This window comes from Camarhynchus parvulus, chromosome 20 (assembly GCF_901933205.1).
Source record: "Camarhynchus parvulus chromosome 20, STF_HiC, whole genome shotgun sequence".
Classification (NCBI taxonomy): domain Eukaryota; kingdom Metazoa; phylum Chordata; class Aves; order Passeriformes; family Thraupidae; genus Camarhynchus; species Camarhynchus parvulus.
In genome coordinates, this window is record NC_044590.1 from 9,301,081 (window position 1) to 9,315,733 (window position 14,653).

Sequence of the window (14,653 nt, forward strand, 5' to 3'; positions counted from 1 at the left end):
GACTATATATAGTTACCATTTCCATTTTTGCTCCTCTTCTTTTTTCGGCTTCTTTCTTTTGTCTGCTTCAGGGACTTTCTTATCTTTGCTCTTGACTTTCTTTGCTTTGCTGTCCTGCAAAATGAGTAAGATGCTGTTAGAACAAGCTACTGTATTTTCCCCCCTCCCCTGAAAAGATGTGTTAAAACTAAAAGACTCTTTCTCTTGGGGTATATAAGAGCTGAATTCCTGTGGCTTCACCACATAAATGTGCTCTTAGATCATCCCATTAAGTCAAAGTCTGCTGATGGTCCTGCTCAAGTTTTCAGGCAAATTCTTTTACTTTACACTGGGGACATGCTAAATGCACACAGCCTATCACCTGATAGGGGGCAAGTCTGGGCCATGGGAAGGGAACTGCTGTGTTACAGAACCTCCTCCCTGGCCTGCACTGGTGTGTCTGATCTGGCAAATGCTGCAGAGCACAACCACCATGGTCAGGTGGCTTCTGGGATTATCCTGGCGCATGCTCAGTGCAGAGACAGTTCCTATGAAGGGAAGAATTAACCCCATTGCCCAGAGGTGCTGCAACGTGTGTCTCACAAGGGTGTCTTTGCTAGATGTGTAGTTTGTCAGTTCCAAATTATGGCTAACCTTTTCCAGTCCCTCTCCAAAGAGATTTCCACCTAGACTCCATCTAAATGCTTTAAGCTTCCTTCTAGCATGTAATCCCTTTTCCATCTCCCCTGCCTCTGGATCCTGCCACATCATCTGTGCAATTACCACATGGTGTGAGCAAGGCTCCCCTGCCCCCTGCCAGCTCCTTAACAGAAGGATTGTGAATTGCCTGGAACAGCCTGGAAGTTCATGTCCTGGAGGCATCTTCTCCACCCATTGTTTTAAGGGTTGGAAAGAAAGTTTCCCTGACCTTTTATAAATTACAGTTCAGATAAGTTAATATCTGCACCATAAGTGGGGATCTGCCACACACAGCTCTGTTCCAGACAAAATCAGACTCCCTCTGCTCTGCATAATCCCACACCAAATAGCCTGGCTCTTCTTTATGATAAAAATAAATTCTGTCACATTACCTCTTCTTCCTCTTGTTTCCTTTTCTTTGCTTTCTTGATGTCTTCTGTTTTGATTTTCTTGGGTTTGTAGTCAGCACTAAGAACAGAAAGACTTGCTGATGAAATTGATCCATTTTCCATTCCAAATAAAGAGAAATCATAGACATACAAAGTTTATGTGCACAATCTTGCAGCATAGCTGGCATTTTTAACTTCTAAAGAATATAATTTATACCCTGCTCTTTCAGAAGCCTCAATAATCCCAATCCAGCACAACAGCCTAGAAAACCTACAAGATTTTATTATCAATACCTCTCCACAAGTTTCACTGCTGAAACAAACATCTTCCTCAATGAAGGAGCAATTCAAAAGCATTAGCAGCCACTCAGTGATTCCATGGGATGGGATAAATGGGTATAACCTTATTGGCATGTTCTATCCCAACTCTCTTTCCAGTCATCAGTCTGGGATCTTGCCCACAAGACTCACTCTTTGCACCCCCACTAGTTCAAACAATAGCAAAATTGAGTACTGGCAAATTCCACAAACACAACCTCATTTCCAGGTTGGAAAAGACCTCTGAGATCACCCAGTCCAACCTGTGACTCAACATCACCTTGTCAACCAGACCAGGACATTGAGTGCCATGTTCAGTCTTTCCTTAAACACCTCCAGGGACAGTGACTCCACCACCTCCCTGGGCAGCCCATTCCAATGTCTAATCACCCTTTCTGTGAAGAAATTCCTCCTTATGTCCAACCTAAACGTCCCCTGGCAGCTTAAGACCATGTCCTCTTGTCCCATCCCTTGTTGCAGGGAGCAGAGCCTGACCCCCAGCTGCTGCACCCTCCTGTCAGGGAGTTCTGCAGAGTGATAAGGTCACCCCTGAGCTTTCTCTTCTCCAGGCTGAGCCCCCCCAGCTGCCCCTCATTGGACTGGTGCTCCAGACCCTTCCTGAGCTTCATTGCCTTCTTCTGCACTTCTTCCCACACCTCTATGTCCTTCCTGAATTGAGGGGCCCAGAACTTGAGGTGCCCTCACCAGTGCCCAGTAAAAGGGGCAGAATCACCTCCCTGGTCCTGCTGGCCACACTACTCCTGATACAGGCCATGTGCCATTGGCCTTCTTGGCCACCAGGGCTCACGTTCAGCTGCTGCTGACCACCATCCCCAGGGCCTTTTCTGCTGGGCACTTTCCAGCAACTCTGCCCCAGCCTGGAGCACTACAGAGGGTCATGATCAAAGTGTCAGAAGTGGCACTCGGTCTTGTTGAACATCAATGCTGGTGGTCTCAGTGCACTGATGCCCATGACAGCCTCCAACCAGCACATCTCCCACCTGCCCTTCTGTTTGTAAACAGCAGGTCCAGCAGGGTGCTGCCCCTGTAAGGCCACAGCTGTCCTTACCAGCTGAGACAGAAAGTTCTTTTCCACACACTCCAGGAACCTCCCAGCCTGCCTCCTCTCTGCTGTGTTGAGTTTGCAGTAGGTATCCAGCAGGTTAAAGTCCCCCACAACAACAAGAGCTGGCAGTGGTGAAACATCAGCCAGCCACTCACAGCATAGTTCATCCACCTCTTCATCCTGGTTGGGTGGTCTGGAACAAGGCTCCCAGCAGGATTATCTGCCTTACCAGCCTTCCCCTTGATGCTCATCCATAGGCACTCAACCTTACTGTCACTATTCTTGAGCTCTATGCAAACAAAACACTCCCTAATGTACAGGAACACCCCAATTCTTAATCTTTTCATTGCAGATGTGAGAGGGGAAGTCATATAAAGCTCGCAGAAGGCAGCAAGTGATTACACAAAAGAAAAGATGTCCCACCCATGTCTCTTGGAAATGAGAGCTGTAGGGATGGGGTGCTGCCATGGTGAAACCCTTCCTGGCCTTTAACTCCTGCCTGCTAACAAGGACAAACTACCCTGAAGAGCTGGATGGGCACAGCAGCAGATCCCAGTGAGATGGAGCTGAACTTGTATTTCAGGGGTTCCTGTGTCAGGAAAACATCATGGGTGTTTCCCTTGGAGACAACAACCCTCAGCACAACTTGTGACACATTAAGACTCCAGGCAAACCACGCCAGGCAGTGCAGGGAAACCTCCCCCTGCCTCCAAACAGGCTGACAGTGCATTTTCTGCCTCTCATGCAGTCATTTCCTTGCCCAACAGAAACCACTGCAGCCACTTAGCTACGTTAATACCTCACGTGCTCACATTTCTGTTTTACAGTCTTCATCAGTCCTTACCTGCCTTCTGGGGTTTTTCTTTTTTATTTACTAGTTCTGCAACATTTCACAGCACCATCTGCAGAAGCAGGTAGTGGCATTTTGCCTTGCACAGCACAAATACTACCCCTGCCCTGCTCAGAGAGCTTGTAACAGCATAGGGAGTCTGGTCTCAGACCTCCAGTACCCATCTCAAGAAGTCTGTGCTGATCACTTGAAATTCCACCTGCTCCCTCAATGTTCTCCTTTTAAAACAAAAGGCAAACATCCAAGTCACCAGCACCCACACTACTTACTCATCATCCTCTCGAGGTCTCTTCAGGGGTTTGGAGTCCTCTTTAGGAGATGCATAAAACCCATCATCATCTGGCTCATCTTTAATACGTGGTGGACTACAAAAAGAAGCAAAGAAACACAGTTCTACTTTCAAAGATGAAGTTTCTTGGAAGCCAGCAACAGCTAAGTTTTAAGAAATAATCATCTGCAAAATGGGCACGTCTTCCATGGAATGTGCTGCCATGACAAGACAGCAAAGGCCTGAGATGTGTCATTTTCTGAATACTCACAGACAGTGTAAGGAGAGTAATTCAATGTCTACACATTTGCCATTTCTCAAGAAACATCAAGTTCAATTTCAACGGCTCAAAGTTCATTTTGTTTCTCTGAGGTTTTGAGTAAAAACAATTGTAGCTTCCAGCACTTTCAAATAGACTTAAAAACTGAAATGCCTGTGTGGACTCAAATGCAGGATGTTATTTAGTCTCAACTCAATATCCTTATTGAGCCTTCTAAGACAGAAAAAGATTATCAACTAAACAAAGATTTGAAAGCTATTCCCTGGAACATTTTGCCAATTAAATATTGAGGCATGTGAAAACCAGAAAAGGAAACAAAGATTTGGCAAAGTTAAACAGATCAGTCTCTTTTCACTGTCCAAACTGGAGGAAGCAAACAATCCTGTCCCTTTCAACAGACCACAAAGTTAGGCTCAATGTTTTCAGCCATAACGTCCCAAGACATTAGCAATTAAAAAAAAATAAGGGTATGAGTGCAAGAGGGACTATTCTGTTAGACAAACTCATTATTTCTAGATTTCAGAGAAGCATTTCACTGATCTTCATAAAGAAAAAGATGTCTCAAAGAGTCCAAAATTACATTTTGAAGCACTTAGTGCCATCTTGGGCTTCCTTATTCATGTCCCACCAACAATTTCTATATCAAATTGACTCAGTTTCCAAGCCAAAATGGGGATTTTGCAATCAGATGAAGTAGGAATTAAAATAAGCAGCATTCAGCTTTGTAGACCACAGTCAGCAGGAGACATTAGGGAGTCTCATGTTAGCTGGCAACGTGTCCATGAAGCAGAACAAGCAGTTTGCTCCTTCACAGCTATAAAGACACTGCAGTGCTGGAAGATGCAGCTCAGGGGAGATACAAACAAGCTGCTCTACCAAGCCATTTCTGTTGCATCGCCTGGAATTGACTAAGACACAAGACTGCAGCACAGAGACAGTTGCAAAACATCTATGGAAAAAAAGATAATTGTCCCACTTAATATATTCCCCCTTTCAGAAATGCAGAACTACAGTGTGTAAAGTCACTAGGAATTTTAACTATTTTAACACTGAAACATTGCATAAGGTTTTGTAATGGAAGAAATAAAGTGTGAGTCTGTGAAAAGAAAGGAGCTGTATAACCAAGCTGAACCTTGACTTGCATTGTTTGCAAGACTGTAATGCTGCTCATGGTACCAAGTCTTAAAGAAGAAAATCAAAACCATCTGAGTGAGGACATTTTTCTCTGCAGAACTCGTAAAAGAATATTTCAGCAGGAAAAAAAAAAGACAATAATTACTTTACTCTTAGCCAGCACTTGGCCCTGAAGAAGGCACAAATGCAATGGCTCCTCCAGTCTTTTCTCAAACACACAAAAAAAATGGTCTTGGACCTAAGGAGGATTCAGTTATATTGATATGAGAGCATCCAACATCTCTGGTGAGATTAGCAGATCATGCCATTCTGCTGAACAGCAGAGGCTAGAGAGAGTTATGAACTCGCTCCACCATGAAACACCTGAATGTCACTGCCTTCCACTTCCAGAGTATTCCCCAAAGGGCCTGGAGATGGCGCCTCTGCCCTGCGCCGAGCCTCACTCCTTCCTCTGCATTTTCAAATAAGAGCAGGGAAATGAGACAGATGGAAGAATTCATATCAAAAGGGCAAACTCAAAACAAACAAAGAATACCTAAAAGGCATGGGCCAGGTAGGTGCCTTCTCCCATCTTCTCTGTATCCACAGAACGTGGTAAGACTGGAAACACTTTGTTTGTTTTGTTTTTAAGTGGGCTCACAAACTGAAAGAATTCATGAACTAAGCACTGTTCTTGACTAACAGATATGGATGCATGCATCTACCATACCACACACCTTCAGTAAGTCAGTGGACTCGATTTAGCACCTTAAAAATAACCAATGGCTGGATTGTAAACAAGTCACAAGAGATCTTGATTGACTATTAAGAAAAAGTACTCTTTATCAACTGCTCACTTCAGGTTTTTAATAAGACTACTTAGCAATGACTGATATAACACCCAAGTCCAGGAGGTTCTATTATAAGAAGGAATTTAGTACTAGAGTAGGACATCTATGCATTTCCTAAGGTACTTCTAATTTTACACGTCACTTGTCACTCCTCTGCAAAGGCTCCAGGCTGCAGTCACAGGAGAGACACACAGAGAGAATCTGGACTGGCTTTGCTGGGTCCTGTCTCCAGCAGACTGCAGGGTTCAAGTTCCAATTTTACAACAGAGGCTCTTTCAAATCCAGCTACCAGTGCTCCCACAGTTCAGTCTGTCCTCAGCAGAATCCAGTTCCTGAATACTCAGACAAATCCAGCATGAGCAGGCAGACACCAGGTATTCCACAGCTCCCATCTCCAGTTACTGGGTAAGCAGAACTACCCATTCTCGTAATTGAGAAGAACATATCTTCTGAAGGGCTTAAGAGTGCCCCAATTTTTTCTCAAGGCCAAGTGAGAGGATTCAAACACTGAGCACCTATGAAAAGTCAAACTGCAGCTTTTTCCAAATCATAGACCTGATTTCTTACCTGGAGAAACCATTTTCCTTTTCCTTCTTTATTTTTATGTCACCAGAAGATGACTTCATCTGAAAAACATAAAAAGTAGGAGCTGATTAGCATTTTCCAACATACAACACATAGTATTAATTTGCAGAAGGAACTGTGACTATCTCCGTCCCCCGTAGTCCTTAGTGACCTACATGACAGAAAGGCAACATTTTCTGCAAGTCTTAGTCAATTCAGTACTTTTTAGCCCTCCAATTTCCTCAGAAAATTGGAATTAAATATATAGTTTGCTCTTGCATGGACTGAATGTGAGATGACTGATTTTTCTCCCTTGTCTCTGAACCCAAGCTTGGCAAAGTGAAATGTAATGGGAGAAAATGTGGAGCCAGTGGACATAGCTCCACAGTGAAACTGTTTCTATTCACATACCTGCAGATAAAGCCCTTATGAGTTCATAACTACCACTCCACAAAAAAGTGTCTGGGTTAGCATTGGGATAATTCTCTCCAAGTTGATAAAAACTCAGATGTACAAGCTACATCTAACCCACTGAGTTTGTTCTATTCAGTATTATAAGCCAGAACCATCCTCTTGTCTCTCCCACAGGAGACACCCACCTTCTCTTCCTTTCTCTTCTCCTTGTCTTTATCTTTGTGTTTGTCTTTGTGTTTCTCTGAGCTGCCATCTTTGTGTTTGGTTTTCTCCTTGTCTTTGTGTTTCTTTTCCGAGGAATCTTTGTGCTCACTGCAAGACAAGAGAGTGTGTTTGCAGAGGAGAACACAAGGAGATTTGACTAATACAATTGCCAGTGGTAAAGAGTCACAGGTTTTGATGATTACAAACCCTAAAAAGTAAGGGATCACCTTAACAGGAAGATCCACCACAGTCTCCTGTCAGGCATGACCCGTTCTCCTTGGGAGGAAGAAGAACAGGAGGGATACCACAAAATCCCAGTTGCCAAGCCTCCACTTCAGAAAACCCATCAGCCTGGATTGCTGAGGAAATCCACAGCTGCTATGCTTAAAGCTCAACACTTTAGGATGAATTCCCGCTCTCTGCTTTTCCTCTTTTTCCTAGTCCACATAAAAGGTCACTGGAACAGAGCCGCCAGCCCCGTCAATGCCCGTGTCAGCTTTTGCTCAGACAACAGTTTGTCATTGTAGCAGCTCTCATCTCTGGAACTTAAAGAGAAAAGCGCTGATCTCTATTATTCCTAAACAGATGGGAAAACCAGAGCAAACAGGATATGTGATGTCCTTGTGTTTATGCAAAGTCAAACAGAAAAGGCAGGAATAATGCTGCAGTCCTCAGCTGGAGCTGGTGATGCTGCCACAGCCAGCCCAGCTCTGCTGGAACAGCCCCATCGTGTGGGGCAAGAACCAACAAAGGTGTTTCCAAGTGAAAGTCTGGTCTGTAACTACTCTGGTGTTATGAATAGCAGTATTGAACTTTAAATACCTAGAATCTATAGTCAGAACACAGGAGAAAATGCATACAAGGAGAAGAAAATCAACCTTTATTATTCTCTTTCTACCCACTTCTGATTTCTGAGACATCAGGATAAATCTGTATCACATTTTTAAGTTTTTCTTATCAACTAGAAAGACACGTGGCTGTTTTCAAATGAAAATGAGGTTTCTCATGGAATGACAAACCTTGAAGCCAAAAGTGAGGCAATACTCAGGAGACTCAGAATAGAAACATCAAGAACTGGCCACAAGGATTAGCAGCAGTGGTGTGGAAGCCAAGCAACAAGCCTGGCAATTCTACAGGCCTTCAATACACACTTATAAGGTTGTGTGGACTCCCTGAGGTCACCCAGGGCTTTAGCAAGTCAAAGGCATGGTGTAAATCAGCATGGATAGGCACTAACCAAGCTGCCTTTCTCATGCTGGCTGCTCACACCCTCCCTTCTCAGCGCTTGACTCCCATCACTGCTGTTCTCTGGGACACACTGTGCTTCTCAGGATTACAAAATGCACTACAAAGCTTTACTAGAAAAAGGCACTTCCCTTATTTCAGTTATTTCAACACTCAGGTGCAAGCCCAAACCAATCTGGGTGAACACAGCCCTGAAAAACAAGCTGGGAATGCTGGGCAAGAGCATGATTTTTAAAAATTACAGATTTTTGAGATTTCTTTCTATCACAGAAACAGACTGCAAAAAGGTTGATGTTACAGAGAGCAAGCAGCACATTAACCAGCTCCTACAGTCTGTGTGTGGTTAGGAGCAAGGCAATCACAGTCACAAATACACCAACCCACACCCAGCTTACAACTGCAGACACCAGTGTGGACAAATGCATGTGAACCTGCCAAAGGTCTAAATAATTCAAGCCCAGAGTAGCTTGAATAATAACTCTCCAATAAATATACATTGAATAAATTGAATAAGCACACACCAGCCATCCAAGCTCAAGCAGCTAAAGCATGAAAATCCATCTCTGAAGGAAATCAGTACATTCACATGCTGTGTGACGCTAAGAGATCAGCAGCAAGAGACACCAGTTTCATTTTAACTCTCTAGTAACCTCTTCATACAAAGCAGTGAAGGCCTATCTGAACATCAAAAGGCAACAGGCACTCTAGAAATGCTGGTAGTTAGACACACAGCACCACATGTTGCCTGTGAGCAGACTCAACAACTGCAGACTATTCTTACCCAGCAGATCATGTTATGTACAGTGTGCTCCGGCCATGCGAGTACAGACACGGAACATCCTGACACTGGATCCTGGAAATCCACAACATGCCTGCTGCTCCTGCTCTGATCTCTCATCCCAGCTTCTGTACCCTGTTTATTCATCAGTATTCCAAGCTCAAGACACCTATTTAATTTTCCTTTCCTCTAATCAGATTCACTGACTGTCTGAAAGCAAAAACCCCACACACTACTAATAATTTTTAAACTCAGGAAGATCTGGAAATTCTGACTTGGTACCTTGCACTGCTATCTGTATGCCAGGTACCCCATTTGCCAAAGATTTAAGGTTGACAATTTAAGATGTATCTCAACCTGCATATATTTAAACCAGTACTCATAATAACAAGAACATTCAATATCAATATTCAATATTCAACCTTCCTATATCAATCCAAGTTGTGGATGCCCCATCCCTGTATTCAAGACCAGGCTGGACAGGGCTTGGACCACCAAAGGTGTCCCAGGTTGGCAGGGCATGGAATGAGATGAGCCTTAAGGTCCCTTTCAACCCAAACCTTTCTGTGATGCTACGATTCCAATGTACAAAACAAATTCGTAAGAAATACACATAAGGCTCAGACCCCTCTTGTTCTTTGCAAGTCTACTTGTGTTTATTTTCTGACTCTTTCTTGTTCTTATTTGATATTTAAATCCTACCTGAAACAGCATGTTTTACTCAGACATTAATTTGGATCTTTAAAGCATGGTACACACTGCTGCCACTGGAGTTACTGCACTGAGGTAAAGTTCATGGCAGTGGCTGTTGCTTAGGAGTTTGGAATAGCAAAAAAACCCCACAAAAGACCAGAAAAGAGACACAATTTGGTTTTCCACAGCACCATACTCAATCTCACTACCAGGCAAAAGCACTAGCTTTCAGTACATGACTGGAAGAGCCCTGGGATGTACACAAAACATGATTAAAAGCAAACTAATGGATGACAAACTAGACCAGTAAAGCTAAGATTGGAACAGAAACAAAATCCCATTGGTCTAGAGAGGCAGAGACAATATTTGTGTGTGCTGAATGCAGACTACAGACTGGAATAAAAAAAAGTGCTAAAACCTCTAAAAACTTAGGCTTGTTCAAGTAGAAGCTCAAATGACATCCCTCTTGAAAGACAGTAAGTGGCCAGCATTGAAAAGCTGTCATGCAATCTAATCTCAATTTTTCAGTGTAGTTTCTCAGATTTTTCAGCATCAGAGCCAGAATCAAGAAGTCTGACTTCCTGACTCAGTCTTAGTTGCTGGTCTTAATTTAATTTTTTTATCATAAGACTATCCTTCCCCTTTGCTCTGAAATGAGCAGTAAATTTCTCAGCCAAGCAATGTGGGCTCAGATAACCTAAGGAAACTCTGTCTCCAGTTTCACTCTGCAGCTTCATTTTCCAAAGATCAGCACTGGTGGCTTGGCCCTGAGGTCCTGCTTGCTGCTGCTCCTGGTGACTGGGAGGAATTCCCTAGATAAAAATCTGATATCCTGTACTTTTCACTCCAATGTTAAAAGAGAGCATAAATTTCTTTCCCTTATTTGTAGCAGCCTGCTTGCCAGCCCTGTTTCCAGACACTGGACCACAGGTCTTCCACAGCTCAGCATAGAACTTCTGACATGTGCATCAAGGAAGGCTTGTGCCTCTCTTCTCTTGAAGGGATGGAATCTCCATCTCCCAGAAAACCTTCCTTGGAAATGAGCTGATAACAAAGGCCTCAAGCAACAATCCTTAGAAAAGGAACTTCTTTTTTCTCCCAAAGCAAAGCAAGTTGTTCGCATATTAACTGCAGTCAAGCTGAGCTGCTTTGGTCTCTCACTTGGCTCAGATACACATGTGAGCCTACAGGGAACACAATTTAACCACCACACTAATCTCAAAAGAAAAGAGAAGGCAACAGGAAGCCATCCTTACCCTGAAGATGGAGTTTCAGCCTTCTATCAGAAAGCTATTTCAGACAATCCCAAAGCTATTATTAGGAGGGACTGGGAACAATTTAAAGATCAGAAGACTATCTTCCTGGTCAATTCAAAACTGGAAGGAAAAAAATCACTTTTCTTTAAAGAAACCAAGCAAAATGGTCTCAAGATCACATGCACACTGCTAATTTTATCTTGAATTCATTGTTCAGAGCTCTGTGAATCCTTTGTTACCTTTCCTGCACATACATCTCTGCCAACAAGCCAGCTTGGAGTCACGGAATTAGGACAGCAAAACCCTCATAAGATAGAGGGAAGCTCCAGGGGAAGCTAGCCTGAAAACAGGACAAGTGGATCACAACAATTGCTCATACCCAGCCCTGCTGACAAAGTAAGGTCTTCCTTCTCACCAAAACCACTGCAGTTGCATCACTGCAACAGAACTCAAGAGTTATGCCTCTTGAAGGTGCTTAATGCTGACAAACCTGCAGTGTTAAGTGTTTTTTTAAGGTAACCAAGTGCAGCAGGAGATCACATTAACACAGGCAGAACAAGGGATTACATCATCTACAGGTGTATCATGATACTACTGGCTTAGCTCAGACAAAGGCCAGGTGAGTACACACATCTCCTGAAGCACTCCATCCTTTGTGCCAGCTTGCTTACTGTCTTCCATTTACAGTTTTAGTGTAAACAAGGACAGCCAAAGGCTGCGGACAGCTCAGGCTGAAGCTCACGAAGCAGAAAATGCATCAGAAGAAGCCATTTCCCTTGTAAGCATGGATATATTTCCCAATGAGCATGCCTGCAGGAGAGGGGAGAGGGAGAGGAAGGGAGCCCAGGCACCTGGCAGCAGCTGCTCAGGCTGAGATCACATGGGAAAGTCACAAGTGGAAAGTGTTTCCAAAGAACAGCAGATGTGCAGATCACAGCTTCCTCCTTCAAACTGCAACAGCTTCGCAGTAATTTAACACTGCGTTCTTCAGGTGCCATTTATGTACGTTAATAATCCCTTCCCAGGCCCTTTCCATTCCAGCTTCAAAACCACAAGCTGGGAAGGATGCTTTATCTAAAGTGTCTCTTATTTCCTCTCTCTGCTGTAATTAGCTCGTGACAGGGAATCTGCTACCAGCGAGTGCCAGCGCCGCTTGCCATCGGAGCTGTGCCTGCTCGGGAGCTGCTGCAGCACAACTGAAGCGTAAAATAACAGGGAGTTGTGATTTCAGTGCAGCTTAAAACCACGATGGGGACAGGGCACAGGTGACACAGCCCGTGCCTCGTTTGACGCAATACAGTATTAATGGAAAGCTGTGATCACATCCAGGCTAATGCACACCAAGGGAGAGCTGCCTGTGCAGGGAGCACTTCCAAAGCAACAGCACCCCAGGGAAGGACAGGATTTCAGCTGGCTTGCAGGATATTATGTTGTTAGAGGGTTATCATATGGAATTACAGGGAATAAACACGTGAGCCCCAAAGGTTTTTGCTGGGTTTCTGGCAATGAAATAAAATAACCTGAAAGCATTCTTCCCAGTGGTGAAAGGAGTCTTTTCACAGATAACAGATCAAGCCTTCAGCAAGAGGAACAAGATAAAAAGCTGGACTAATCAACAGCTGATAAAAATTTTAGGAATGAGAACAATTCACACATTGAAATGAGGATCATGCTAAGCACATGCTTTCCACAGACATGTGAGAATTAAGTAGACTACTAAATAAAAAGCAAAAACTTTTCACTAGTGGAAGGCAGTGGCACATTAGAAAACTGCTCAAGGTGAACTGTGCACTGAAATGGAGTAGAAAAACAAACCCACCCATGCTAGCAAACAGCAGGTGTGATTTTTTTTTAATTGCTTTTACCCGTACTTCAGATATCCCTGCCTCTTCCTGCCCCCAACACACACCATCAAAGCAGATCAGGATCCCATAATAAACCAGAGGAGGTGCGCAAAAAATCAGAACTGTAATATATCTTCACTCATGGCTAGCAAATGCCCAGAATCTGTGTTTTTCCTAGCAAAAGCATAAAATTAGAAGATGCCAGTGAAGATCAGGTCTGCGAATCCCTTCTGTGTTCCAAGCTTTGGTTCATCCCAAGCTGCGATCACAAGAGATTTAGTAAATGGAGGAAATATGCAACCTGACAGAAGATTTTCTTCCTGCGGCTCCGGTGCTTGTCAGGCTGACAGCAGGGCTCAGCGCTGCAGAGCAGCCTCTCTGCTCCCATCCCCTGTCACAGCCAGCCCTGCCCTCCTCAGGCTCCTGGCAGCCCACTCTCCCTGCAGAGAGCCCAGGACAGCTGGCACAGGCACACCTGTTACTGCCAACACTTCCAACCCGCTCTCTAACAAGGCTTGGCTTCAAAGGACCTGTTATTCCATTATTTTATGTGGTCTACTTGTCTGAAACACTCAACTCCCACAGATCAGAAACCTATTTGCCACATGGGATTTGTTTCATTTTATTTTTATAACCACTGACATTTATATTTAATGGATGTGTATTAGATTTTTGTTTGGAGACCAGGAAGTATACGGGGCTGAGAAAATGAGCAAAAAACCACATTTTGTTGGATAGCGACGTGGATTTATTTCTTGATACAGACTGTTCTTCAGTGGGCTTTGCATTTTGTTTCTTTGAGGGGTGATGGGGAGGTCTGAGGCACACAAATGTTCTCTCTCAGTTTACTACAGCTGTAAATGAGTGGTTAAGACACAGAAGTGTCATCTTGTGAGTGGGAGAGGAAGAAAGCAAGAACCAAAATTAAGAAGTTCTACATACCATTCCACACACTTCTGTCATATGAAATCAAAATCGTCTATTTTAGGTATTTCAGAGACTTATCTTGGCAGTTTAGATCCTTCAAAGTCTGGATACAGGAAACATTTATTCTCCTGCATTGGAGTTGTTCTGTCTTCTTGATGCAGGTTTTATTTTAAAAGCCTTTTTTAAGTACAGGACAGGAAATGAAACTGTCAAACTATTACAGACAGACACAAAAACGATCTGCTTCAAACACAACCACACACTGCTCTTAACTGTGCCCAGTGTGACTGTGCTTCTCAGAATGCAATCAGGGGCTCTTCACACACCACAGATAAAATGTCACTGAGGTACCAATCCAAGTCTCCCAGAAAACAATGGCTTCAATTTCTGCTAAAGCACTGTTCAACCTCTTTTGAGAGCTACCAAAGATACAGCACAGCTTTTGCAGTAACACAGCAGCTTTTCTGAAATACAGAATGGATTTTGTGAAGATTTACATGCAATTTGATAAATCTAAGATAAACTTTTCCAAAGGATTAATTTACAGCCTTTTATCAAGTGCTTTAAAAATTCTTCATACAGGTAAAAACCATTGAAACCCACCCACCCTGTTCTTGTGTCCTGGAGAATTTTTCTTTAATTTCTACTCGATTTATGGCTCTTTTTCAATTGTTTCTCATTGACAAAGAATAAACTTCAGTACAAACAGGCAGGTTTTTTATCCTTCAAACAATGGTCACCTAAAATCTCATTCTCACGGCAACTTACATTTACAGAATTGCAACGGTGACAGCTGAATCAAAGCATTTAGGGAAGAAATATTTAAATTTCAATTATTTCTATGAAGTTCTGTTACAAGTCTGCTGTTTTTACACAGCAAGTAGCCAGGTACCCTGTGCATGACTGAGCATGAAT

At 43.3% G+C, this 14,653-nt stretch overlaps 1 protein-coding gene across 1 annotated transcript in view; it reads right to left on the reverse strand.

Annotated features, from left to right (window-relative positions):
- TOP1 (DNA topoisomerase I) overlaps positions 1 to 14,653 on the reverse strand; it is a 65,924-nt gene that overhangs the window by 20,088 nt on the left and 31,183 nt on the right. The window contains exons 4-8 of the mRNA XM_030962986.1: positions 6,977 to 7,103; positions 6,381 to 6,439; positions 3,571 to 3,666; positions 1,071 to 1,146; positions 17 to 114 (exon numbers count right to left, since the gene is read on the reverse strand). Of these exons, the coding sequence (XP_030818846.1) occupies positions 17 to 114; positions 1,071 to 1,146; positions 3,571 to 3,666; positions 6,381 to 6,439; positions 6,977 to 7,103 (456 nt within the window). The remainder of the gene's footprint in view (positions 1 to 16; positions 115 to 1,070; positions 1,147 to 3,570; positions 3,667 to 6,380; positions 6,440 to 6,976; positions 7,104 to 14,653) is intronic.